This window comes from Haliotis cracherodii, unplaced genomic scaffold (genome assembly GCF_022045235.1).
Source record: "Haliotis cracherodii isolate W230 unplaced genomic scaffold, xgHalCrac1.p SCAF_12, whole genome shotgun sequence".
Lineage (NCBI taxonomy): Eukaryota > Metazoa > Mollusca > Gastropoda > Lepetellida > Haliotidae > Haliotis > Haliotis cracherodii.
In genome coordinates, this window is record NW_027266267.1 from 44,267,787 (window position 1) to 44,293,749 (window position 25,963).

The 25,963-nt window shown below is 44.4% G+C and overlaps 1 protein-coding gene across 1 annotated transcript in view; it reads right to left on the bottom strand.

Moving 5' to 3' along the window:
* Positions 1-25,963, bottom strand: part of LOC139458451 (unhealthy ribosome biogenesis protein 2 homolog) — a 50,733-nt gene that overhangs the window by 23,748 nt on the left and 1,022 nt on the right. The window contains exons 3-15 of the mRNA XM_071239891.1: positions 24,507-24,630; positions 23,685-23,773; positions 19,793-20,032; positions 18,608-18,716; positions 16,815-16,975; positions 11,063-11,175; positions 9,043-9,218; positions 8,187-8,417; positions 5,810-5,962; positions 4,711-4,862; positions 4,033-4,164; positions 2,271-2,372; positions 245-350 (exon numbers count right to left, since the gene is read on the bottom strand). Of these exons, the coding sequence (XP_071095992.1) occupies positions 245-350; positions 2,271-2,372; positions 4,033-4,164; positions 4,711-4,862; positions 5,810-5,962; positions 8,187-8,417; positions 9,043-9,218; positions 11,063-11,175; positions 16,815-16,975; positions 18,608-18,716; positions 19,793-20,032; positions 23,685-23,773; positions 24,507-24,630 (1,888 nt within the window). The remainder of the gene's footprint in view (positions 1-244; positions 351-2,270; positions 2,373-4,032; positions 4,165-4,710; positions 4,863-5,809; positions 5,963-8,186; positions 8,418-9,042; positions 9,219-11,062; positions 11,176-16,814; positions 16,976-18,607; positions 18,717-19,792; positions 20,033-23,684; positions 23,774-24,506; positions 24,631-25,963) is intronic.

Below are 25,963 nucleotides of genomic sequence, written 5' to 3' on the forward strand. Positions count from 1 at the left end.
GGGCGAAGCGGGATTCGAACCCACAATCATAGGTTTCTGGCGTGCCCAAGGGATGCAACTCTGCACAGCGAATCGCTGCGCCTTAGACGACTGGGCCACCCATGCCCCCTAATATCTAAGAAAAAGGCCAGCCCAAGTGCTGAGGTTCGAGCATCATGCTGATGCCAAGTGATGCTACTTTGTCCCACAGGGGAAATTCTTCTTGTAGGACGTGGCACAAACGTGGCACAAACGTGGCTCTCACCTTCAGAAGCTGCATCTGTTGAGGCTGAAGGTCAATGGGGTCTTCTGTGATGGACAAGGCCTTCGTCACAAGGGAGGCAACTCCTTTCAACTCAGTCAGGTAATCACTGAACAAATCAAAAATGAAACCGTGATACTGTTTTTGCAAAATTTCACTGAAATAACACTTACATTTTATTTCATCTTGGAACAGATTGGCTAACATTGTCCACGCACTTCAATGTTATGAGTAAGGTATTTGTCCATTTAACCTCTCTCCCACAGTATTGACAAATATATTGACATATCTTGATGTTTGTTGTTTAATGCCATACTCCTCACAATTCCAGCTATATGAGGTGAGGTGAAATTGGGTTTAACATTGCGTCCAAGATTATTGCACTTATATAGCGACGTGCCTGTATGACGTGGTCGGGGATCACCCCGGACCTTCCGCTCTTCGCACGGACACTCTACCACTGGACCATGGAGGTTGGGGTCTCCAATCAGATTAGATCAGTTAGTCTCTACTCCATGTGTGAGTCAGGAGAAAGTGTCTATCATCATGTGGGAGGGTGCCTTATGTTTAGATAAATACAATACTTCATCCCCAAATATATTTGACACTGCTTATACAACAAGGTGTTGGTTGAGGAAGAGTGCTATATTTAAAGTGTAACTAATATAAGCTAAACATAAATGAGTGGCAGCTTGATTATATTCCATTTGCAATTTCTTAAAAGGAACTTGTGAATCTGAATTCTTAAACATTTGATTATTTAAACCGTTTTTATTTTCATAATGATTAACTAATGAGAGTCCATTCTGGACTTAAACAAGAGTCATCAGGAGATGACATATACCCCGGTCAGGTGCAATTCGGAAATGGTTTTTTTTGTTGTATAACGCCACACTCAGCAATATTCCAGCTATATGACGGCGGTCTGCAAATAATCAAGTCTGTACCAGCCAATCCAGTGATTGACATCATGAGCATCGATCCACACAATTGGGTAGGATGACATGCATCATCCATCTATATCCCCTGCCCATTTTAACACATTACTGTCCCAAACATGTTAACTGACCCAACTTTTCTCTTAGCCCATGTCAAAATAGCTGAAATGGAAATTCTAAAATACACATTAAAAAAATTCCTTAATATCAAATGGCACCAGTTCAGTATGTGCCTTATATATAGACATGCAATGTTTGGCAAGGAAATATTTCTAGAAATAATGCCCAGTAATACAAATTTCTAAAATTCATAACTAGCAAAAGGCAATAATTCAGCATGTGTCTGATAGATGTGGAAAATTTCATCCGGAATCGAACCCTACCCTTATTGTTTCCTAAATCCAACTTGTTGCCATGGAAACATAAAAAATAAAAATTTCTATAATTGCTCAATATCAAAAGGCATCAGTTCAGTATGTGCCTGGTAGACATGCAAAGTTTTGAAAGAAAGTACTTAACATTTTTTGAGTTATGCTCCGGAAACGAACACCAACTTGTTGCCATGGAAATGTAAAAAATAAAAATTTCTAAAATTCCTAAATAGCAAAAGGCACCAGTTCAGCATGATAGACATGCAAAGTTAAGTAGAGACATATTTAACGAGTTTCCGAGTTATGCTCCGGAATCGATTTCGGGACGAACACACGCACAGAACCCATTTCTATATCCCCCGCCAACTTCGTTTGGGCGAAGGGATAATAAATCCAAAATCATCAAAAGGCACCAGATTACGACTAGACTGATCAATACAGCAGCTTTCAACAAGCAAAATTTAACGTTTTTAGAGTTCTGCTTATAGACGGAAAATGGGCGGCTGATAGACGGACATGCTGATCGTTACGGACCTGTTCTGACCTGGAATCCCCCATGGGAGTATGTCCAACAAAATATGTATAAACATACTCATCATAACTTTACAGAAACATCTTGTTCCCCATCAGATTAGATCAGTTAGTCTCTGCTCCATGTGTGAGTCAGGAGAAAGTGTCTATCATCATTTGGGGAAATGGAGCGTCCCGCAGAATACATACCTGTCTGCTTTCTGTGGACCATCAGGCGTCATGGCACCGAGCTCTGAGAGGCCCTCAATCACCATGGTTACTCCAGGGGACAGCTTTCTCTTCTTCTTTGGACTGGTAACATAAAAAACATATGAGCACCATAAAGCACAAAAGCTAATCATTTTCTTGTATTTCCTACTAAATGTCAGAAATTGTCACATTGGTAAACAACGAGGGACGTGTGTTATACTTGCTTGTTGTAAAGGTGTTTGAGTCAAGTGGTGAGGGGTGTTATTAAATTCTTAAGGTGTTTGACAAAAGTGGATGGACAAGTGTTTCACCAAAGTGGAAAGGAGTTTTACTGAATTGGTAAGGTGTTTTACTACTGTTGTAAGGTGTTTTACTAATGTTGTAAGGTGTTTAACTAATGTTTTACTAATGCTGTAAGGTGTTTTACTAATTTTTCACTGATGTTGTAAGGTGTTTTACTAATTTTGTAAGGTGTTTTACTACTGTTGTAAGGTGTTTTACTAATGTTGTAAAGTGTTTTACTAATGCTGTAAGGTGTTTTACTAATTTTGTAAGGTGTTTTACTAATTTTGTAAGGTGTTTTACTAATGTTGTAAGGGGTTTTACTAATGTTTTACTAATGTTGTAAAGTGTTTTACTAATGTTGTAAGGTGTTTTACTAATGCTGAAAGGTGTTTTACTAATGTTGTAAGGTGTTTTACTAATGTTGTAAGGTGTGTTACTACTGTTGTAAGGTGTTTTACTAATGTAAGGTGTTTTACTAATGTTTTACTAATGTTGTAAGGTGTTTTACTAATGTTGTAAGGTGTTTTACTAATGTTTTAAGGTGTTTTACTAATATTTTACTAATGTTTTAAGGTGTTTTACTAATGTTGTAAGGTGTTTTACTAATGTTTTAAGGTGTTTTACTAATATTTTACTAATGTTTTAAGGTGTTTTACTAATGTTGTAAGGTGTTTTACTAATGTTTTAAGGTGTTTTACTAATATTTTACTAATGTTTTAAGGTGTTTTACTAATGTTGTAAGGTGTAGGACAGGGATGGATAACTCGGGTACTTGGGTCGAGTGCGAACTGAGTAGGACCCGGGTACTCCTGTGGGACCCGTCGACCATGTGATATATTGCTTGATGACAACGTGATATATTGCTTGATGACAACGTGATACATTGCTTGATGACAAACATTTTATCTAGAACTCCACAGTTACACTACAAGTCACTGATGTTCGCATTTCTTTCTGACTATGTACACATTACTTCTCTCCTTAATGGGTCTGATTAAAGATAAAGCTTCAGTCAACTTCAGTGTCCAATTGACCAGATCGTTTTATACGTGTATCTAAATACGTTTTGTCCAGGGCTATGGTCAAACTATTCCCAATCAGACAGTTTGTACCTATCTCTTGAGACCTACAGCAGGTACCCGGGGAGGGTCAGGTAATAGGAGTGAGTGAGTGAGTGAGTGAGTGAGTGAGTGAGTGAGTGAGTGAGTGAGTGAGTGAGTGAGTGAGTGAGTGAGTGAGTGAGCATGGTTTTATGCTGCTTTTTAGCAATATTCCAGCAATATCACAGCGGGGTGCACCAGAAATGGGCTTCACACATTGTACCCACGTGAGGAATTGAACCCTGGCCTTTGATGTAATGAGCGCACACTTTAACCACTAGGCCACCCCACCGCCTCTAATGTGATATAAATGAAACTGGTCAAAGCCGTGTACGACAACCCACCGACTCACTGAATAAAGGATGAGTCTTACATACCTTTTCCCAGAACCTTGAGTTGGTGTAAGTTGTGGCCACAGTGATGCTATGATACAAGACTGCAATCTCCTTGTTTCCATAGTTACTGGTGCCACAAGGAGATTATTGGTGAGAGAGGCTAAATACAGGTCGCTGAAATAGAAAAAGGACTTGTTGTAAAATGGTGGGTTGACATGTAGTTGACACAACAGTGTCATGGCAACAGTGTCATGGCAACAGTTCCATGGCAACCAGTGTCATGGCAAACAAGCATAATCATCAATCCATCACATCCTACATCAGCAAACCAGCAAAGGGACACTACTCTAACCAGCAAGGGACACTACTCTAACCAGCAAGGGACATTACTCTAACAATCAAAGGGACACTACTCTAACCATCAAAGGGACACTACTCTAACCAGCAAGGTACACTATTCTAACCATCAAGGTTAGCAGTACTTTTTACACTTAAGACACTGATTATTACTGCCTACAAACTGAAAAAGTTGGAAAAATGATGTTGGATGATAAATAAAATCTCACCCTCGTGAGATATCGAGTGTTGATATATTTGATATCATAAGACACAAGGGTGAGATTCTCTATGTTGTATTTTTTGGCCCCTACTCTAACCAACAAGGGACAAAACCCTAACCGCCAAGGGACACAACTCTACCCCTGCCTCCATGTGAGTTACCTTGTCTTGTCCTGGTCTAGGGCTGTGGCCACCATGAACTTGGCTATCTTCTCACAGTGTTCAGTTGACAGAGCACTGGCGAACACAGGAAGATTTGACACCAGCGTCTGCCATCTGGACACCAAGCAGTTGTCTCCCCTTATACTACACGGCTGAAAAAATTAAAATCACAATATCAGTGATAGTTCTTGCCTGTGGACATATATTCCTTATATCCTTACTGTGATACTACTGGACTTTAGACAAATATTCTTGATATCACATCTTCATGATGCAAACGAATTAAGTAACCATCAAAGTCAAGTTTCTACCCTTGCCGAACTAGGCTGGAGTTATGGAGCCATGTTTTGATGGACGAGTGAGTCTATGCATAGTCCAATCAAAATCATGTAACAAAATCAACATCCGGTTCGTAAAGTGACACGCAGATTTCGGTCAATTGCAGGATTTGCAAAACATATATTCCGTCACCTTAACGTCAACAGATATTTTCCCAATCTTCATGTCTTAATCAAGGTGCTCACATGATTTGGTGTGCATCGCAAAGTAAAACCCGTTTTATCACAATATAGATTTTGATTATCGATCAGACTGTCTTGACTGGGTTTCCGACGTATTGTTTTATTACAAAATCGATCTTGATTACTGAATGACTGGACAATGTGATTGTATTTGAAGCAAATGCAAGTGATATGAGAGATGGAATCTGATTGGTCAATAGGAGGGACATAGGAGGGACATAACTCGTAATAGCCACTGGTGGTGCTTGGATTGAGCTCAGAAATTCCAGCGAAGTTCGGCAAGGGTGGAAACTGGACTTTTACTGTCAGTTAACTCCCTTGACATGGGAAGATGTCCATATCACTGCTGTCAACATTAATGCTATGTATGTGACATGTTTGAATCAATGATCCCTGTACAGAACTGGCATGGCAGACAGAAGTGCCCATCAGACTCATTAGATCAGACATCCATGTGTCAGGTCATGAAGGCGGTGATCATCACATGGGCTCATCTGTCTACCACCCACTCGTCACCCCTCTAGCAAATCCCATGATGCATTGCGGTGATCATCAACCTCAAGCAAATCACCACTCACCTGCCCGTCCCATGATGCATTGCGGTGATCATCAGTGATGTCTGCTGGTAGGCTGACGATCCTGTCAATGACTGTCTGCAAGTGTTCAGCAGCCTCACTTTGTTCTGGGGAAAACAGTAGGAGAGCCTTCAGCTTCTGGATGCTCAGCAAGTCCTGGAAACAAACATAAGAATGTGAGAGTCAATTCTCTATTCAATTCCCAGCCTGCATACCATGTCAAAGAATCCTCCCTTGGACTGGCATTGTTTCCTCCCCACTCGTACTTCAGGTGAGTGAGTATGGTTTTACGCCGCTTTTAGCAATATTCCAGCAATATCATGGCGGGGGACACCAGAAATGGGCTTCACACATTGTACCCATGTTGGGAATCGAACCCGGGTCTTCGGCGTGACGAGCGAACGCTTTAACCACTAGGCTACCGCCCCTCGTACTTCAGGGCTCAAGAAACTCAATGTTTTCATGGTGGCATGGGAGGTAACTCCAGGAAGCAGTCATTGGGATACTACTGGTTTTAACTATATTTATATCAAGAATACAATTTCCTGAAGTTTGTTTGTTTGTTTTTAAATTCGCACTCAGCAATATTCCAGCTATATGACGGAGGTCTGTAAATAATCGAGTCTGGACCAGACAATCCAGTGATTGACAACATGAGCAATTGGGATCGATGACATGCATCAACCAAGTCAGCGAGCCTGACCACTTCGGTGAAACCCATGAACACAGATATGGTTCTGACATACCTAGAAACATAATCGGGCGAACTGGTATTCGAACCCACAATCATAGATTTCTGGCAAGCCCAAGGGATGCAACTCTGCACAGCGAAGTGCGGCACCTCAGATGAGTGAGTGAGTGGGTTTAACGCCGCTTTTAACAGTATTCCAGTCATATCGCGGCATGTCAGCTTAATGTGGGAGGAAAGCCCAAAGTGATGCAGGTCTCAGACGTTTACCACTTCGGTGAAACCCACGAGCACGGGTATGGTGCTGACAAACCTAGAAACATAATCGGGGCGAACCGGGATTCGAACCCACTATCATAGGTTTCTGGCATGCCCAAGGGACGCAACTCTGCACAGCGAATCGCGTCGCCTCAGATGACTGGGCCACCCTTGCCCCTTCTATCACTCGAGAGAGTTGGACAACGAGGCTATGTGCAGTGGTGATGATACAAGAGTTGGCACTACCATGTGAGTGAGTGAGTGAGTGAGTGAGCAAGGTTTTACGCCGCTTAAGCAATATTCCAGCAATATCACGGCGGGGGACACCAGAAATGGGCTTCACACATTGTACCCATGTCGGGAATCGAACCCGGGTCTTCAGGGTGACGAGCGAACGCTTTAACCACTAGGTTACCCGACCGCCCCTTACCACATATGAAAAACCGGGCACTACCATGTGGTCATTGCAGTTAACTTGTTCACAATAATATTTCCTTCAAGATGTGTCTCTGTTTCTGAAGGCTATGTCTGCCCACCATCAGACTCATTAGATCACAATATCCATGGTGTTGTCATGATCAGGTATAGAACATCATCTGGGAGGCAGATATAGCACGTGAGGGAGTGAGTTGGGTTTAAAACCACAGCATTTCAGTTATATGACGGGGTGTCAGCTTGATGTGGGAGGAGAGGTGAAATGGGGTTTAACATTGTGTCCAAGATTATTGCACTTATATAGCTACATGCATGCAGGTGTGTGTGGCTGCTTGTACTAGTCCGGACTGATGCCGATTTATACCATGCCGCAGTTTAACATGAATACCCCACTCAGACACAGTATACTGACTCCGAGCAGACCAGTCCTTGTTTTAGCCCCTTAATACCGAGCGCCGGACAGGGTAACAACAAGTACCATCTTTTAACGTCTTTTGGTATGACGCGCCCGGGGATAGAACTCGGGACCTTCCGCTCTCCGGGCGGACGCTCTACCACTAAGACCACGGAGGCGGTCAGCTTGATGAGGGAGGACTGGATGTAAAGCTTCAGATGTTTACCACATATGAGTGAGTGAGTGAGTGAGTATGGTTTTACGCCGCTTTTAGCAATATTCCAGCAATATCACGGCGGGGGACACCAGAAATGGGCTTCACACATTGTACCCATGTCGGGAATCGAACCCGGGTCTTCAACGTGACGAGCGGACGCTTTAACCACTAGGCTACCCGACCGCCCCTTACCACATATAAAAAACCTAGAACAGTGATATGGACGGCTTGCGGCGTCTTAGACATGTGGGCCCCCCGTGCCCCCAACAAGCATCATGTACATACTTGATCTATAGGAATGTTGGTTGATGATGCAGTCTGCAATATTGCATCTAATAGGATATTTATTCCAGGCCATTGAACAAACAAAAAAGAAATATTGACTTACCAACAAATACTGTAGACCTTTGTTCTGCGACTTCTTCACTCTCTTATGTAACTTTAGCCACCTCTCGGAGTTAAGGTAGGGATGAACCAGTTCCAGGTCATGCTGATGGGAAACAGTGTCTGTGCTGAAGGTGATGCCAGCTCTGTATTTCTTGTCATACAGAGCTAGCAACAGTTTCAGCTCCCCCCATGTGTAGCTCAAGAAAAGAGCTGAATCTGAGAGCTCTTCCCCCTGAAACAGGAAAACATGCTAATAACAGACACTGGGCGTTTTTTTTTCTTAATGTTAATTAAGTTTACAGATCCTCTGACACCTATTTTTTTCTGATCTTCAACATGGTTTGTTTGTTTAACGCCACACTCAGCAATATTCCAGCTATATGACGGCGGTCTGTAAATAATCGAGTCAGGGCCAGACAATCCAGTGATTGACATCATGAGCATCGATCTACACAATTGGGATACGATGACATGCATCAACCAAGTCAGCGAGTCTGACCATCCGATCCCGTTAGTTGCCTCTTACGACAATACTTACTTCTGTTTGTTGTTTAAAGCCACACTCGGCAATATTCCAGCTACATGACGGCGGTCGGTAAATAATCGAGTCAGGGCCGGACAATCCAGTGATGGACATCATGAGCATCGATCTACACAATTGGGATACGATGACATGCATCAACCAAGTCAGCGAGTCTGACCACCCAATCACGTAAGTGACCATTTACGACAAGCATAGTCGCCTTTTATGGCAAACATGGGTCGCTGAAGACCTATTCTAACCCGGATCTTCGGGAGTCCGGGAACGTATAATCTTCCCCGGAATCCCCACGGGTGCAACAAGTGATGAGGCGTACCTGCTGACTGCACAGCTCATACAGAGGCTGAAGGACTTCGGTCTCCATCTGGGACATCAGCTGGTGGGCAGTCCGGGCCGTCACCTCTGTGATGGTGTAGTCGGCCATCTTGACCCCACCCAGGTACAGGCGCAGCACTGTTGCCACGCTCCGCAACTTGCTCGACAACCCCACATCTGATGGAAACAGCAGACCGTTAACACAACCCGGTACAAGGAACACAAGTGTGATGGGTTGCCTGGCAACACCGCATCATATGGAAACAGCAGACTGTTAACACAACCCAGTACAAGGAACACAAGTGTGATGGGTTGCCTGGCAACACCGCATCATATGGAAACAGCAGACCGTTAACACAACCCAGTACAAGGAACACAAGTGTGATGGGTTGCCTGGCAACACCGCATCATATGGAAACAGCAGACCATTAACACAGCTAAGTACAAGGATGGGTTGCCTGGCAACACCACTTCTGACAGAAAGAAATATAAAAGAGTATACACAATTCTTGGGATTCTTGGGGTCCTATAGGTTTTCTCCTGTAGTATTTGAGTCTGAGGACCCCTTAATATTTAACTAGCAACATCAGGGCCACGACAAGGAGTGAGTGAGTGAGTTGGGTTTAACGCAGCTTTTAACAGTATTCCAGTTATATCACGGCGTGTCGGCTTAATGTGGGAGGAAAGCCCAAAGTGATGCAGGTCTCAGACATTTACCACTTCAGAAAAACCCACGAGCATGCGTATGGTGCTGACAAACCTAGAAACATAATCGGGGCGAAACGGGATTCGAACCCACAATCATAGGTTTCTGGCGCGCCCAAGGGACGCAACTCTCCACCATGACAAGGTCCCCTCGACTTCACAACACAATTTGAGTGAGTGAGAGAGAGAGAGAGAGAGAGAGAGAGAGAGAGAGAGAGAGAGAGAGAGAGAGAGAGAGAGAGTGAGAGAGAGAGAGAGTGAGTGAGTGAGTGAGTGAGTGAGTGAGTGAGTGAGTGAGTGAGTGAGTGAGTGAGTGAGTGAGTGAGTGAGTGAGTGAGTGAGTGCGTGCGTGAGTGAGTGAGTGAGTGAGTGAGTGAGTGCGTGAGTGAGTGAGTGAGTGAGTGAGTGAGTACGGGAATCGAACCCAGGTCTTTGGCGTGACGAGCGAACGCTTTAACCACACAATTTGAACACTGAAATCCAATTCATGGAACACAAGTGGGAATGGGACTACGGTGTGTCGGAACTATCATGGCAGCTAGAAGTAACAGGACTGGGACCATAGAAACCAGTGGTCGATACCATGAGCACCGGCCATGCCATTCCTGTTTCTCTCCCATCAGCCTCATTAGATCAGATCCTCCACTGTAGAGTCAGGGAAAGGAGTTCACATCACCTGGGAGACAGGCAGTTTCTTTTGGCTTCAAAATGGGCCAGATCCCTCAAAGGTATCATTGATTCACTAATTGTTTTCTTTGTTAAACATTTCCGTGGAAATACAGATTTTTTGCATAGATTTTTACATTGATCAATAACATGGTACAGAATGTTCTGTCTACTGCTCAATACAACCTCCTGTATTTAATCTTCTGGATCTACATGGTTCCGTTGGTTGTGCCCTTCATACACTAGAAGAGTGAGTGAGTGAGTGAGTGAGTGAGTTAGTGAGTGAGTGAGTGAGCGACGTATTGCCAACAGAATGGTTTTGGTTTGTTGTTTAATGCCTCACTCAGCAATATTCGAGCTATATGACGGCGGTCTGTAAAATAATCGAGTCTGGACCAGACAATCCAGTGATTGTGATATCATGAGCATCGATCCACGCAATTGGGATCAATGACCTGCATCAACCAAGTCAGCGAGCCTGACCACCCCATCCTGTGTGTCGCCTTTTACGACAAGCATGGATTGCTGAAGACTTATTCTACCCCGGATCTTCATGGGTCCCAACAAAATGGAGACCTAGTACCCTCGACAATTGAGAATGATACAATGTCTCGCTACTGGACTGAGGACCTCTGCAGAGCAACCTTCACCTTGTGACTTGTCTGTGAGGGGGATGATGTAACGCGTCTTCATCTCCTCTACCAGCTTGCCCCAGATGTCGACCGCCGTGGTCTGTGGCAGCCCCTGCACCAGGTCATGGAACCTGCAACATCACAACACCGAGTTACTGAACATAGCTTTAGTATTTATCACAGACACCATCACAACACCGTGTTACTGAACGTAGCTTTAGTATTTATCACAGATGCCATCACAACACCGTGTTACTGAACGTAGCTTTAGTATTTATCACAGACGTCATCACAACACTGTGTTACTGAACATAGCTTTACTATTTATCACAGATGCCATCACAACACCATGTTACTGAACATAGCTTTAGTATTTATCACAGACGCCATCACAACACTGTGTTACTGAACATAGCTTTAGTATTTATTACAGACGCCATCACAACACCGAGTTACTGAACATAGCTTTACTATTTATCACAGACGCCATCACAACACCGTGTTACTGAACGTAGCTTTAGTATTTATCACAGATGCCATCACAACACCGTGTTACTGAACGTAGCTTTAGTATTTATCACAGATGCCATCGCAACACCGAGTTACTGAACGTAGCTTTAGTATTTATCACAGATGCCATCACAACACCGTGTTACTGAACGTAGCTTTAGTATTTATCACAGACGCCATCACAACACCGTGTTACTGAACGTAGCTTTAGTATTTATCACAGATGCCATCACAACACCGTGTTACTGAACGTAGCTTTAGTATTTATCACAGATGCCATCGCAACACCGAGTTACTGAACGTAGCTTTAGTATTTATCACAGATGCCATCACAACACCGAGTTACTGAACGTAGCTTTAGTATTTATCACAGATGCCATCACAACACCGTGTTACTGAACGTAGCTTTAGTATTTATCACAGATGCCATCACAACACCGTGTTACTGAACGTAGCTTTAGTATTTATCACAGATGCCATCACAACACCGTGTTACTGAACGTAGCTTTAGTATTTATCACAGATGCCATCACAACACCGTGTTACTGAACGTAGCTTTAGTATTTATCACAGATGCCATCGCAACACCGTGTTACTGAACATAGCTTTACTATTTATCACAGACGCCATCACAACACCGAGTTACTGAACGTAGCTTTAGTATTTATCACAGATGCCATCGCAACGCTGAAACAACTACAAATGTTGGGGGCAAAACTCATCTGAAGATGACATATCCCCCCACCCCCACAAATTCGAAAGAACTTGTCATGTGACTGTTTAAGTCCAACTTGAAAAGAGAATTTCTATCTAATCTGCCAGTCTGTATACAAGAGTAGATATTGTGCTATCAAAACAATACCATTGAACTGGGATTCGGAAAAGTGTATTTCTATGTCAGGAAAAGTCAAACTTGTTGCCAAGGAAACAAAAAAATATGAAATCTTAAGTAGCAAACGGCACCATTTGGCAACCTGGTCTTTGTGTGTGCAAAGTTTCAAGAAAGAATACCTATTAGTTTTAGAGATATGAGATATGATCTGGACAAACACAACACTATGAACAATGAACACTATGAGTTAAAGTCAAATTTGTTTCCATGGAAACAGGGAAAAATCAAATGTTGAAAAATTCCTAAATAGCAAAAAGCACCACTTCTGCTCTTGGTTAATACATGTACAAGGTTTAAATGAAAAGTCTTTCACAGTTTTCAAGTTGTGCTCCGGAAACGACACCTACCCCCATCCTTTTGAGACTAAGACTGAATTGTTTCCATGGAAATCGAGAAAAATAAAAATGCCAAAAAATACGCAAACAGCAAAAGGCAAAATTTCAGGGCCTGTTTGACATATCTGACAAATTCAGACAAGTTCTGACAAGATATTGAACACTTTTTTAGTTGTGCTCCAGAAACAAATTGATTATCGACGGACGGATGGATGGATGGGAGATAAAAACAAGAGTTTGCCACTAACGTGGCTATATCCCTGCCCCTGTTGCAGAATTTATGACATAATTAAATCTAAACAAACCCTAACCTTTTTTTAACGGAGATGGAAATTGTAAAAAAATTTAAGAGTTTGGAACCTAAGTCCATCTTGTTGCCATGGAAACGTAAAAAATAAAAAAATTCTAAAATTTCTAAATTGCAAAAGGCACCAGTTCAGCATGTACCTGACAAACCTGCAAAGTTTCATGAAAAAATATTGAACAGTTTCTGAGTTATGCTCCGGAAGCTAAACATGACGGACGGACGGAGCCTGTTTCTATATCCCCTGCCAACAAATAATAACAGTGATCTTTATTAGCACGACTATGATTTTGAGGTGAGGTGAAACATCACATTTCAGACTACTGCACTTCTTTAGTAATGTGCTTACACCAGTGTGAGGAGTTATGTTGATATTATCTGTAAACAGCAAATTGCATCTAGACTTCCCTTCAGATTAGATCAGTTAGTCTCTGCTCCATGTGTGAGTCAGGAGAAAGTGTCTATCATCATCTGGGAGGGTCTATGTATATATGTGTCTGAAATAACCACTTGCCCGCCTGCCCGTGGCTGGTAACTTTTCTGTCAGGCTGCATGAAATGTTCCTATACCTGCCGGACTGTCTGGCAGATAGATAATTTTAAGCCAACTTACATATTCAGTTCCATCATAACTCCCAGTATATTCTCAAGTAATTGTTAGCATTATTTCAACCGAATCAAGACACGATTTGTCTGTTATGTTTTAGCGATTTTTCAATATTCCTAATGTCTGAAGGCAGGCAGATAACTCGGAAGATGGTCAGCAACGCTTTTGTTCAGATAAATACAGAACTTCATCACTAAATATATTTGACCTTGCTAACACAATCTCATTAAAATCAGATCATAGTTCTCGCTATCGCTAAACAAAGATCTGAGGACATCTCATTACGGGTCACGTCAGAACGAGATTCCATCCAACCAATCAAAGCGTCGCTTACCAGATCATGAAAGTGACAGTCGGAATGTGTTTTCTAATCATGCAACCTTGAAAACGTTAACACGGGGTATTCAGAACGACAGTTACGGCCCGTACCAAAGATTCCGTCAAAATCATCGTCTATCTCTTGCTTCCATGGGATAAACATTTGAACGGAGGAGGCGTTGCACAGTACGTGGGAAGCACTGCCATACAATCGCAACCATATATTAGACAATCATGAATGTTCGTTTGTTCAGTTTTCAAAATATTAACCGAGAACTGTGTCAACATATTTTCAAGCGTTGTCTGAAATGGAAGTCACCAGGTTGAAACGAGTGCCGTAAAGCTCGAGAAAGCTGCTTTCTAATTGGCTGATGTCGACTTCTTGTTAGTCGTTTCAGTTGTCGGTCAAAGTTCACAAAGGTCGTCCGGACGTGACCCGATCTTTGTTTAGCGGCAGCGAGAACTTAGATCTGATTTTAATGAGATTGTTTCTAACAAAACACGCTGTAGAGACAGGGTGAGTGCTATATTTAGAGTGTCTGACCACCTCATCTCCACTTACGCCAGCTATTAAGACAAACTTGAGTTACAGTAGTCCTCTCAGTTGAAACCGTTTTCATGGTGACCTATATATATCTACTGCTCACCATATGGCTACCTCAAAAAGTAAAAATTACTGGCTGCAATATGTATTTAAGATACGAATAATGTTGACTCACGCCGTATTGCAAATCTTGTTTACTAACTTGCGTTTGCAAGGCCTAAGTCTTATGATTAATAATAAACATTTCACATCATGATGTTCTATTATTTAGTCATTAACAGCTAGGGTATTTCGTAACCTGTTGAAAATTGCATATTGTACCATTATAGCCTAATGTACTGGTCTAGTACAACTGTACTGGGGACTGGGAGGATCGCATTTATCAGAGAAATTTTGAAATTCAACAGTGATAAATTATGATTTGTATTGTATTGTTTGTTGTTTAACGCCGCACTCAGCAATATTCCAGCTATATGACGGCGGTCTGTAAATAATCGAGTCTGGACCAGACAATCCTGTGATTGATATATCGATCCATGCAATTGGGATTGATGACATGCATCAACCAAGTCAGCGAGTCTGACCACCCGATCTCGTTAGTCGCCGCTTATGACAAGCAGCCACCTTTTACGGCAAGCATGGGTTGCTGAAGACCTGTTCTAACCCGGATCTTCAAGGGTCAAATACATTATAAAAACATCTGTATACAAATCATTGAGACAGCATAGGCTCACCTTTTCGCACACCTGGTGTTGCATGTGCATATGATATACACTCGGAATTGTACACTCGACTGCTTTTTACAGAGATTTCATATGACCATGCAAGGTTTACAAGTTTCATAAGGCTCACCATGGCAATCAAAGATTTTCCAAGAAAATGCAAACACTCCAAAACATGCCGGCATGCATCTAGATTTCCCATCAGATTAGATCAGTTAGTCTCTACTCCATGTGTGAGTCAGGAGAAAGTGTCTATCATCATGTGGGAGGATCACATCTACAGCTGCCCTATGTCTGTTACAGTATAGGACAGAAGGCAGTCTTAGCTGAGTGAGTGAGTGAGTGAGTGAGTGAGTGAGTGAGTGAGTGAGTGAGTGATATGATATACTTCTTGCTGATAGCTATACCATATGCTGAAATACTATACGCTGCAGCGATATGCCATGATATATGCCGATATACTATACGCTGCAGCGATATGCCATGATATATGCCGATATACTATACACTGCAGCGATATGCCATGATATATGCCGATATACTATACACTGCAGCGATATGCCATGATATATGCCGATATACTATACGCTGCAGCGATATGCCATGATATATGCCGATATACTATACGCTGCAGCGATATGCCATGATATATGCCGATATACTATACACTGCAGTGATATGTTATACTATATACCAATATAAAATATGCTGCAGCATTGTGTGTGTGTGTGTGTGTGTGTGTGTGTGTGTGTGTGTGTGTGTGTGTGTGTGTGTGTGTGTGTGTGTGTGTTGTTTTACGCTGCACTCAGCAATATTCCAGCTATATGACGGCGGTCTGTAAGTAGTCGAGTCTGGACAAGACAATCCAGTGATTGACAACATGAGCATCGATCCACGCAATTGGGATCAATGACAACCAAGTCAGCGAGCCTGACCACCCGATCCCGTTAGTCGCCTCTTCCGACAAGCATAGTCGCCTTTTACGGCAACCATGGGTTGCTGAGGACCTATTCTACCCCGGATCTTCACGGGCCAGCAATATTATGCTGTAATACATGCGGATATACCATATGCTGCAGCAATATAATGCTATACTATATGTTGATATACTATACGCTACGATATAATGCTGTCACGTGCATTATTATAAAGTCTGCCACACGTTTTGTTTTCATTTCCATTTAAAAAGAATCCTAATACTTAAACACAATGCACCAAAAAAATTGAAAATGGAAACAAAAACAAACGTGCAATGAACTTTACGATGAGGTGGGCAGTGCCTGTGAACCAAGACTATTATTTTGCTGATATACTATACGATGCAGCAATATAATGCTATACTATATGCCAATATACCATGTGCTGCAGCAATATAATGCTATACTATATGCCAATATACCATGTGCTGCAGCAATATACTGCTATACTACATGCCAATATACTATGTGCTGCAGCAATATAATGCTATACTATATGCCGATATAATATAATGCTATACTATATGCCAATATACCATGTGCAGTATAATGCTATACTTACCTATCAGTGAAGATCCTTGGACAGACGAGGCTGCTGAGGTTGTGGTTGGTGTCAAAGATGGCGGATGTTATGTATGTGATGAGCTTGGGCATCTGTCTCAGTTTGAAGTACGTGTTGAACAGCTCCGACAGGAAGTGGCCCAGCTCGGAGCTGCAGGACATCTGTCAAGGGAGATAAATACAATGTCAACTGGCGACTATGCCGGACGTGGGAGGGGACTGTGCCGGTCGTGGGAGGCGACTTTGCCGGTCGTGGGAGGGGACTGTGCCGGTCGTGGGAGGCAACTATGCCGGTCGTGGGAGGGGACTGTGCCGGTCGTGGGAGGCAACTATGCCGGTCGTGGGAGGCAACTATGCCAGTTGTGAGGGTGACTATGTCGGTCGTGGGGGGGGACTATGCCGGTCGTGGGAGGCAACTATGTCGGTCGTGGGAGGGGACTATGCCGGTCGTGGGAGGCGATTGCGCCGGTCGTGGGAGGCGACTATGCTGGTCGTGGGAGGTGACTATGCCGGTCGGGGGAGGCGACTATGCGACTGTCTCAGTTTTAAGTACGTGTTGAACAGCTCTGACGGAAAGTGGCCCAGCTTGGAGCTGCTAGATGTCTGTCAAGGGAGATAAATGGCGACTGACGGTCGTGGGAGGCAGCTATGCCGTTCGTGGGAGGCAACTATGCCCGTCGTGGGAGGCAACTATGCCCGTCGTGGGACTATGCCGACTGATACCTAGTCCTTGCACCCAAACGGCTTGGGTGTTGCTCACAATATCGACCACTGGGCTGTCTGGTCTAGGCTCGATTAATTACAGGCAGCCGTCACATAGCTTGAATATTGCTGAGTGTGACTTTAAACAACAAAAAACAAACCTACTGAAAACTATTATCTTGCATATTTTTGCATGATGAACACAAAAGTTCGTATTTGGTAGAATAAATAGAATAATGGGGCTTTTAAGATTTCTTTTTTTCACTTTACATTTTCAGGGTCAGCAAAATTTGAAAACCATTTTTTTGATTGAAACCTCCCTTTTGTGTGAATAAAGAAATACAGATACACATCAAGTGATACCGGAGATTCAAATACATATATATATGAGAGCTTTATCACGCAATGAATAAATAGCTACAATGTTTCCAGTGTGATCCACGAGTTCCGTCACTACGAAAAGGGCAAATATTCAATTCCTGAATATTCTAAAACGTGTCCTGTCAAGACCTTTTGATCCAGTCCAAACAAATCATATCAAGATGCTCCATCAGATTAGATCAGTTAGTCTCTACTCCATGTGTGAGTCAGGAGAAAGTGTCTATCATCACCTGGGCAGTTAGCACTTGTATTGTGGGACTGAAGAGTGATTCTACCACCTGCAACTGGATGCAGCTGTGAATGAGTGAGTTGTGTTTAACGCCGCTTTTAACAGTATTCCAGTTATATCGCGGCTTGTCAGCTTAATGTGGGAGGAAAGCCCGAAGTGATGCAGGTCTCAGACGTTTACCACGAGCACGGGCACGGTGCTGATAAACCTAGAAACTTAATCGGAGCGAACCGGGATTCAAACCCACAATCATAGGTTTCTGGCGTGCCCAAGGGACACAACTCTGCACAGCGAATTGTGGCGCCTTAGACGACTGGGCCACCCGTGCCCCTGGAGGCAGTAGTGAGTGGATAGATCAGTTTGTTTGTTTGAGTGCGGTGTTAAACAACAAACAAAAAAAACAGCCACGGCCACGGCCACAGCCACAGCCACAGCCACAGCCACCACATACACGCACGCCTTGTTGTGGTCACTTGACCCACCTGGGTGACGTTCAGCCAGCCGTGTGTGAGCACGTGGGACATTCTCGGCTCCAGTATCCCATGATTCATCTGCAGCAAGGTCAAGGCCGTCTCGTACCACGCATCCTCCCTGGAAGGAGAGTTTGGATGTTACAAAACATATTGAGACTAAGAGTGAGTGAGTGAGTGAGTGAGTGAATCAAGTTTAACGTTGCTTTTAACATTTTTCCAGTTATATCACAGCGTGTCAGCTTAATGTGGGAGAAAAGCCCGAAGTGATGCAGGTCTCGGACGTTTACCACTTCGATGAAACCCACGAGCATGCGTATGGTGCTGACAAACCTAGAAACATAATCTGGGCGAACCGGGATTCGAACCCACAACTACAGGTTTCTGGCGTGCCCAAGGGACGCATCTCTGCACAGCGAATCGCGGCGCCTTAGATGACTGGGCCACCTAAGACTAAGTGAGTGAGTGAGTTTGGTTTTACGCCGCTTTTAGCAATATTTCAGCAATATTACGACGGGGGACACCAGAAATGGGCTTCACACATTGTGCCCATGTCGGAATGGAACCCGGGTCTTCGGCGTGACGAGCCAACGCTTTAACCACTAGGCTACCCGACCGCCCCTGAGACTAAGTGATGATGATGGAGGTACAAATGATATCAGTCAAGTCCCCACCTGATGCCCCTTTAAGTGAAGTCAGCTCTTTAAACAAACAAGTATGAGTTACAGGAGACAGAGCTTGACACAGTATCCTCATGGGGGAAGGGTGAGGTGAGATGAAATGGGGTTTAACGTCGCGTCCAAGATTATTGCATTTATATAGGGACGTGCATGTACGTGTGTGTTTGTGTGGCTGCTTGTACTAGTCCAGACTGCGTAAAATAGACAAACAAAACACTTTGTTACCCATCAGATTAGATCAGTTAGTCTCTGCTCCATGTGTGAGTCAGGAGAAAGTGTCTATCATCATCTGGGAGCGTCTATGTATGTCATTACAGGGCAGTATTTAATATGAGTGAGAGAGTTCGGTTTTACGCCGCTTTTAGAAATATTCCAGCGATATCACGGCGGGGGACACCAGAAATGGGCTTCACACATTGTACCCATGTCCGGATTTGAACCCGGGTCTTTGACGTGAACGTGCAAACGCTTTAACCACTAGGCTACCCGACTGTCCCCCCATGGATAGAACACTTACACTGGCATGGAGAGGAGGATCTCGGCCAGCTTCCTGTAGAACTTCAGCTGACTCCCCCCAGCCTCGTTGTCCCTGGCAACGTTGTAGACATCAGCGTCCCTGACCTGCTTCAACATGGAGGATGCAGCCCGCATCACCTGCGGTGTCTCCAGCTGCCTACAGGGGGCAGGACTGTCCTCGGCTAAACCAATCAGATTGCAGAGATGCTGCAGCATCTTCTGACACAGGGTCTTGTCGTGCCTGGAAGACAAGGACAACTTCATCACCATGGTTACAGATTCGTTTGTGTCTATGGATTATTTCAAATCAAATATTTTTTATTAATTAAAAAAAAGTAGGGTTGTTGGGCAATATTAAAAAAATGATTTTTTTGGTAAGAAAAAAATGTATACAAATTTCTAACATGCAACATGAATTCCTTCTTTTGAAAACATTCAAGAATATTTCATTTCATTCCACATTTGTGAGTGAGTGAGTGAGTATGGCTTTACGCCACTTTTAGCAATATTCTAGCAATATCACGGCGGGGGAAACCAGAAATGGGCTTCACACATTGTACCCATGTCGGGAATCGAACCTGGGTTTTCGGCGTTACGAGCGAACGCTTTAACCACTAGGCTACCCGACCGCCCCTCCACATTTGTGAAATTTTGGGACTGTGAATCAGAAACACGAACTAAATATAAAAACGTCATATTCCAATGTCATGGGGTTTACTACGAGAGTCAAATACAGTCAGGACGAAACTAACCACTGGTCAATGTGTGTGCAACATGTCGTTTTGTTCATTAAAATATAAACTTTGTCACATTTGTTTGTTTTTTAACACCACACACACCAGTATTCCAGCAATATGATGGTGGCTATAAGGAAACTAGTATACCGTATTCGACCCAATAAGTGGTAAGGCTTACTGATGAATTTACGCCAGTTTGACTCTGAATTGGTCCCAATAAGCGCCCACCCCTTCTGTCTTTTTTTAAGCGCCCTGGGCGCTTAATGGGTCGAATACGGTAACTGTTATTGTGAGCAGTCGTGGTACGATGACACGCAATCAACCAATGTATTGAGTCACACCACCCCATTCAGATTCATTGACTGCAATACACACAACCTTATCTGTTTTCATGCTAAAAGTGTATGGTACATGAAACATTAACATCTGAAAGCTGAGCTATCAGTCTCGAACAAGATTCTTAAGTATCAAACACTCAATAATCAATATAAATGTTTTTCTGCCAAGTCATACTTAATCCTGTTTAAGATAGTTGAAGATCCAATATATGTCCCATCAGATTAGATCAGTTAGTCTCTGCTCCATGTGTGAGTCAGGAGAAAGTGTCTATCATCACCTGGGACACACAAACTGAAGTTCCCACCCCCCTAGTTCCAGGGACAGACTGATGTCCCCACCCCCTTAGTCCCAGGGATAGATTGATGTCCCCACCCCCCTAGTTCCAGGGATAGACTGATGTCCCCACCCCCTAGTTCCAGGGATAGACTGATGTCCCCACCCCCCTAGTTCCAGGGACAGACTGATGTCCCCACCCCCCTAGTTGCAAGGACAGACTGATGTCCCCACCCCCCTAGTTCCACTGACAGACTGATGTCCCCACTCCCTTAGTCCCAGGGATAGATTGATGTCCCCTCCCCCCTAGTTCCAGGGACAGACAGATGTCCCCACCCCCCCTAGTTGCAAGGACAGACTGATGTCTTTCCCCCCCCCCCCCCCCCCCCCCCCCCCAGTTGCAAGGACAGACAGATGTCCCCCCCCCCACTAGTTCCAGGGACAGACTGATGTCCCCTCCCCCCTAGTTCCAGGGATAGACTGACGTCCCAATCCCTCTATCTAAGTATCAAACACTCAATAATCAATATAAATGTTTGTCTACCAAGTCATACTTAATCCTGTTTAAAATAGTTGAAGATCCAATATATGTCCCATCAGATTAGATCAGTTAGTCTCTACTCCATGTGTGAGTCAGGAGAAAGTGTCTATCATCACCTGGGACACACAAACTGAAGTCCCAACACCCCTAGTTCCAGGGACAGACCGATGTCCCCACCCCCCTAGTTCTAGGGACAGACTGATGTCCCCACTCCCTTAGTCCCAGGAATAGACTGAAGTCCCAACACCCCTAGTTCCAGGGACAGACCGATGTCCCCACCCCCTTGTTACAGGGATAGATTGATGTCCCCACCACCTTAGTTCCAGGGACAGACCGATGTCCCCTCCCCCCTAGTTACAGGGTCAGACTGATGTCCCCTCCCCCCTAGTTCCAGGGACAGACCGATGTCCCCTCCCCCCTAGTTACAGGGTCTGACTGATGTCCCCTCCCCCCTAGTTACAGGGACAGACTGATGTCCCCACCCCCCTAGTTCCAGGGTCAGACTGAAGTCCCCTCCCCCCTAGTTCCAGGGACAGACTGAAGTCCCCTCCCCCCTAGTTACAGGATCAGACTGATGTCCCCTCCCCCCTAGTTACAGGGACAGACTGATGTCCCATCCCCCCTAGTTACAGGATCAGACTGATGTCCCCTCCCCCCTAGTTAGAGGGACAGACTGATGTCCCATCCCCCCTAGTTACAGGATCAGACTGATGTCCCCTCCCCCCTAGTTACAGGATCAGACTGATGTCCCCTCCCCCCTAGTTACAGGATCAGACTGATGTCCCCTCCCCCCTAGTTACAGGGACAGACTGAAGTCCCCTCCCCCCTAGTTACAGGATCAGACTGATGTCCCCTCCCCCCTAGTTACAGGGACAGACTGATGTCCCCTCCCCCCTAGTTACAGGATCAGACTGATGTCCCCTCCCCCCTAGTTACAGGGACAGACTGAAGTCCCCTCCCCCCTAGTTACAGGATCAGACTGATGTCCCCTCCCCCCTAGTTACAGGATCAGACTGATGTCCCCTCCCCCCTAGTTACAGGATCAGACTGATGTCCCCTCCCCCCTAGTTACAGGGACAGACTGAAGTCCCCTCCCCCCTAGTTACAGGATCAGACTGATGTCCCCTCCCCCCTAGTTACAGGGTCAGACTGATGTCCCATCCCCCCTAGTTACAGGATCAGACTGATGTCCCCACCCCCCTAGTTACAGGATCAGACTGATGTCCCCTCCCCCCTAGTTACAGGGTCAGACTGATGTCCCCTCCCCCCTAGTTACAGGATCAGACTGATGTCCCCTCCCCCCTAGTTACAGGGTCAGACTGATGTCCCCTCCCCCCTAGTTACAGGGATAGACTGATGTCCCCTCCCCCTTAGTTACAGGGACAGACTGAAGTCCCCTCCCCCCTAGTTACAGGGACAGACTGAAGTCCCCTCCCCCCTAGTTACAGGGTCAGACTGATGTCCCCTCCCCCTAGTTCCAGGGATAGACTGAAGTCCCCTCCCCCCTAGTTACAGGGTCAGACTGATGTCCCCTCCCCCTAGTTCCAGGGATAGACTGAAGTCCCCTCCCCCCTAGTTACAGGGACAGACTGAAGTCCCCTCCCCCCTAGTTACAGGATCAGACTGATGTCCCCTCCCCCCTAGTTACAGGGTCAGACTGATGTCCCATCCCCCCTAGTTACAGGATCAGACTGATGTCCCCACCCCCCTAGTTACAGGGTCAGACTGATGTCCCCTCCCCCCTAGTTACAGGATCAGACTGATGTCCCCTCCCCCCTAGTTACAGGGTCAGACTGATGTCCCCTCCCCCCTAGTTACAGGGATAGACTGATGTCCCCTCCCCCTTAGTTACAGGGATAGACTGAAGTCCCCTCCCCCCTAGTTACAGGGACAGACTGAAGGCCCCTCCCCCCTAGTTACAGGGACAGACTGAAGTCCCCTCCCCCTAGTTCCAGGGATAGACTGACGTCCCCACCCCCCTAGTTCCAGGGTCAGATACTCACACATTGAGGAAGGCTGCCAGGAACCGTGGCAGGAAGCCTGACACGACCGCTGACCACTGACACGACACCTTCACTAGGTTCTCTGGCGTCTGAAATAATACACAAAATGCAAAAATAATTCCCCTAAATCCATTTAAAACTTACCTCAAAAAAAACATATTGGCTCGAATTTAAAGGCAAAAATTGTAGAATTTTGTAATTTTACATGAATTTTACAGGCAACAGAATAGACCAAATCAATCTTTATGTCATATGATGGCCATAACCAAACATAAAAACATCATTATGTTCTACACAATATGCTCGCTGTACATAAAATTAAACACTTACATGATAAATTGACTGTGTTGCGGACATGATTGTCATGTTAGTCTATGAGGTGAGGTGAGGTGAGGTGAGGTGAGGTGAGGTGAAATGGGGTTTAACGTCGCGTCCAAGATTATTGCACTTAAATAGCGACGTGCATGTACGTGTGTGTGTTTGTGTGGCTGCTTGTACTAGTCCGGACTGATGCCGATTTATAGTGCTATCTCACTGAGATACCATGCCGCAGTTTAACATGAAAACCCCACTCAGACACAGTATACTGACTCCGAGCCGACCAGTCCTTGTTTTATCCCCTTAATACCGAGCGCCATCTTTTAACATCTTTTGGTATGACGCGGTCCGGGATCGAACACCGGACCTTCCAATCTCCGGCAGACGCTCTACCACTAGGCCACGGAGGCAGTCATTGGTCTACAAAGCTTACTCGACTTGTCACTTCAGGGGAGACAAAAACCAGCAACCCTTCAAATAGGATCTGTGTGAATATTTGCCTACCTTTCCCTGTAACAGGTTTTTCAATGTGCCAAACAGATTTTCTAGTGGTCTGCAACCTTCACTGCCAGTTTTGTCACCTCCCTTCCCAGCATTCAGGTATCTGCGGTACATTTCTCTGTGAGAGCTGCAATTAATGGTGAAGAAAGTCAACCGCTGATGGATATTTGTACCCATCAAAGTCCTATTTATATATAAATGCAGCAATGTGTTTGTCTGCAAGGTTTGCTGACCTCACTAGCATGAAACATATCATATTCTGATCTCAATAGCAAGTAAAACATCATATTCTGACCTCACTAGCATGATACGTCATATTCTGACCTCACTAGCATGATACAAGTCATATTCTGATCTCACTAGCGTGATACATGTCATATTCTGATCTCAATAGCAAGTTACATATCGTATTCTGACCTCACTAGCATGATACGTCATATTCTGACCTCACTAGCATGATACATGTCATATTCTGATCTCAATAGCATGATACGTCATATTCTGACCTCACTAGCGTGATACATATCATATTCTGATCTCAATAGCATGTTAAACATCATATTCTGACCTTACTAGCATGATACGTCATATTCTGACCTCACTAGCATGATACATGTCATATTCTGATCTCAATAGCAAGATACATGTCATATTCTGACCTCACTAGCATGATACATGTCATATTCTGATCTCAATAGCAAGATACATGTCATATTCTGACCTCACTAGCATGATACATGTCATATTCTGATCTCAATAGCAAGATACATGTCATATTCTGACCTCACTAGCATGATACATGTCATATTCTGATCTCAATAGCAAGATACATGTCATATTCTGGCTTCACTAGCGCGACAGAACATATTGCCCTCACTAGCATGTTAGACATCATATTCTGACCTCACTAGCATGATAAACTTCACATTCTGATCTCAAAAGCAATATGCACAAAGTATTCTGACCCTATTAGCGTGATACACATCATATTCTGACCTCACTACAGACGTCGATTTAACTGCTGGCCTGTTGGCCCATGGCCAGTTAAAATTACAAAGGGCTTGCCAAAACAAAGTAGATGACCCGTCTGGCTAGTCAAGATTTCACCCCTTCACACGGTACATTTAATATTTTGTGGTCATCACCATTTAGTTGTAGGCCAGTTAGTTTGGAGAAGGGCCAGTATATTTTAATATGAGCAAACCCTCCTGGCTACAGACCCCTGAAGAATAGATCTTCAGCAACCCATGCTTGCCATAAAAGGCGACTATGCTTGTCGTAAAAGGCGACTAATGGGATTGGGTGGTCAGGCTCGCTGACTTGGTTGATGCATGTCATCGATCCCAATTGCGTGGATCGATGATCATGATATCAATCACTGGATTGTCTGGTCCAGACTCGATTAGTTACAGACCGCCGCCATATAGCTGGAATATTGCTGAGTGCGGCGTTAAACAACA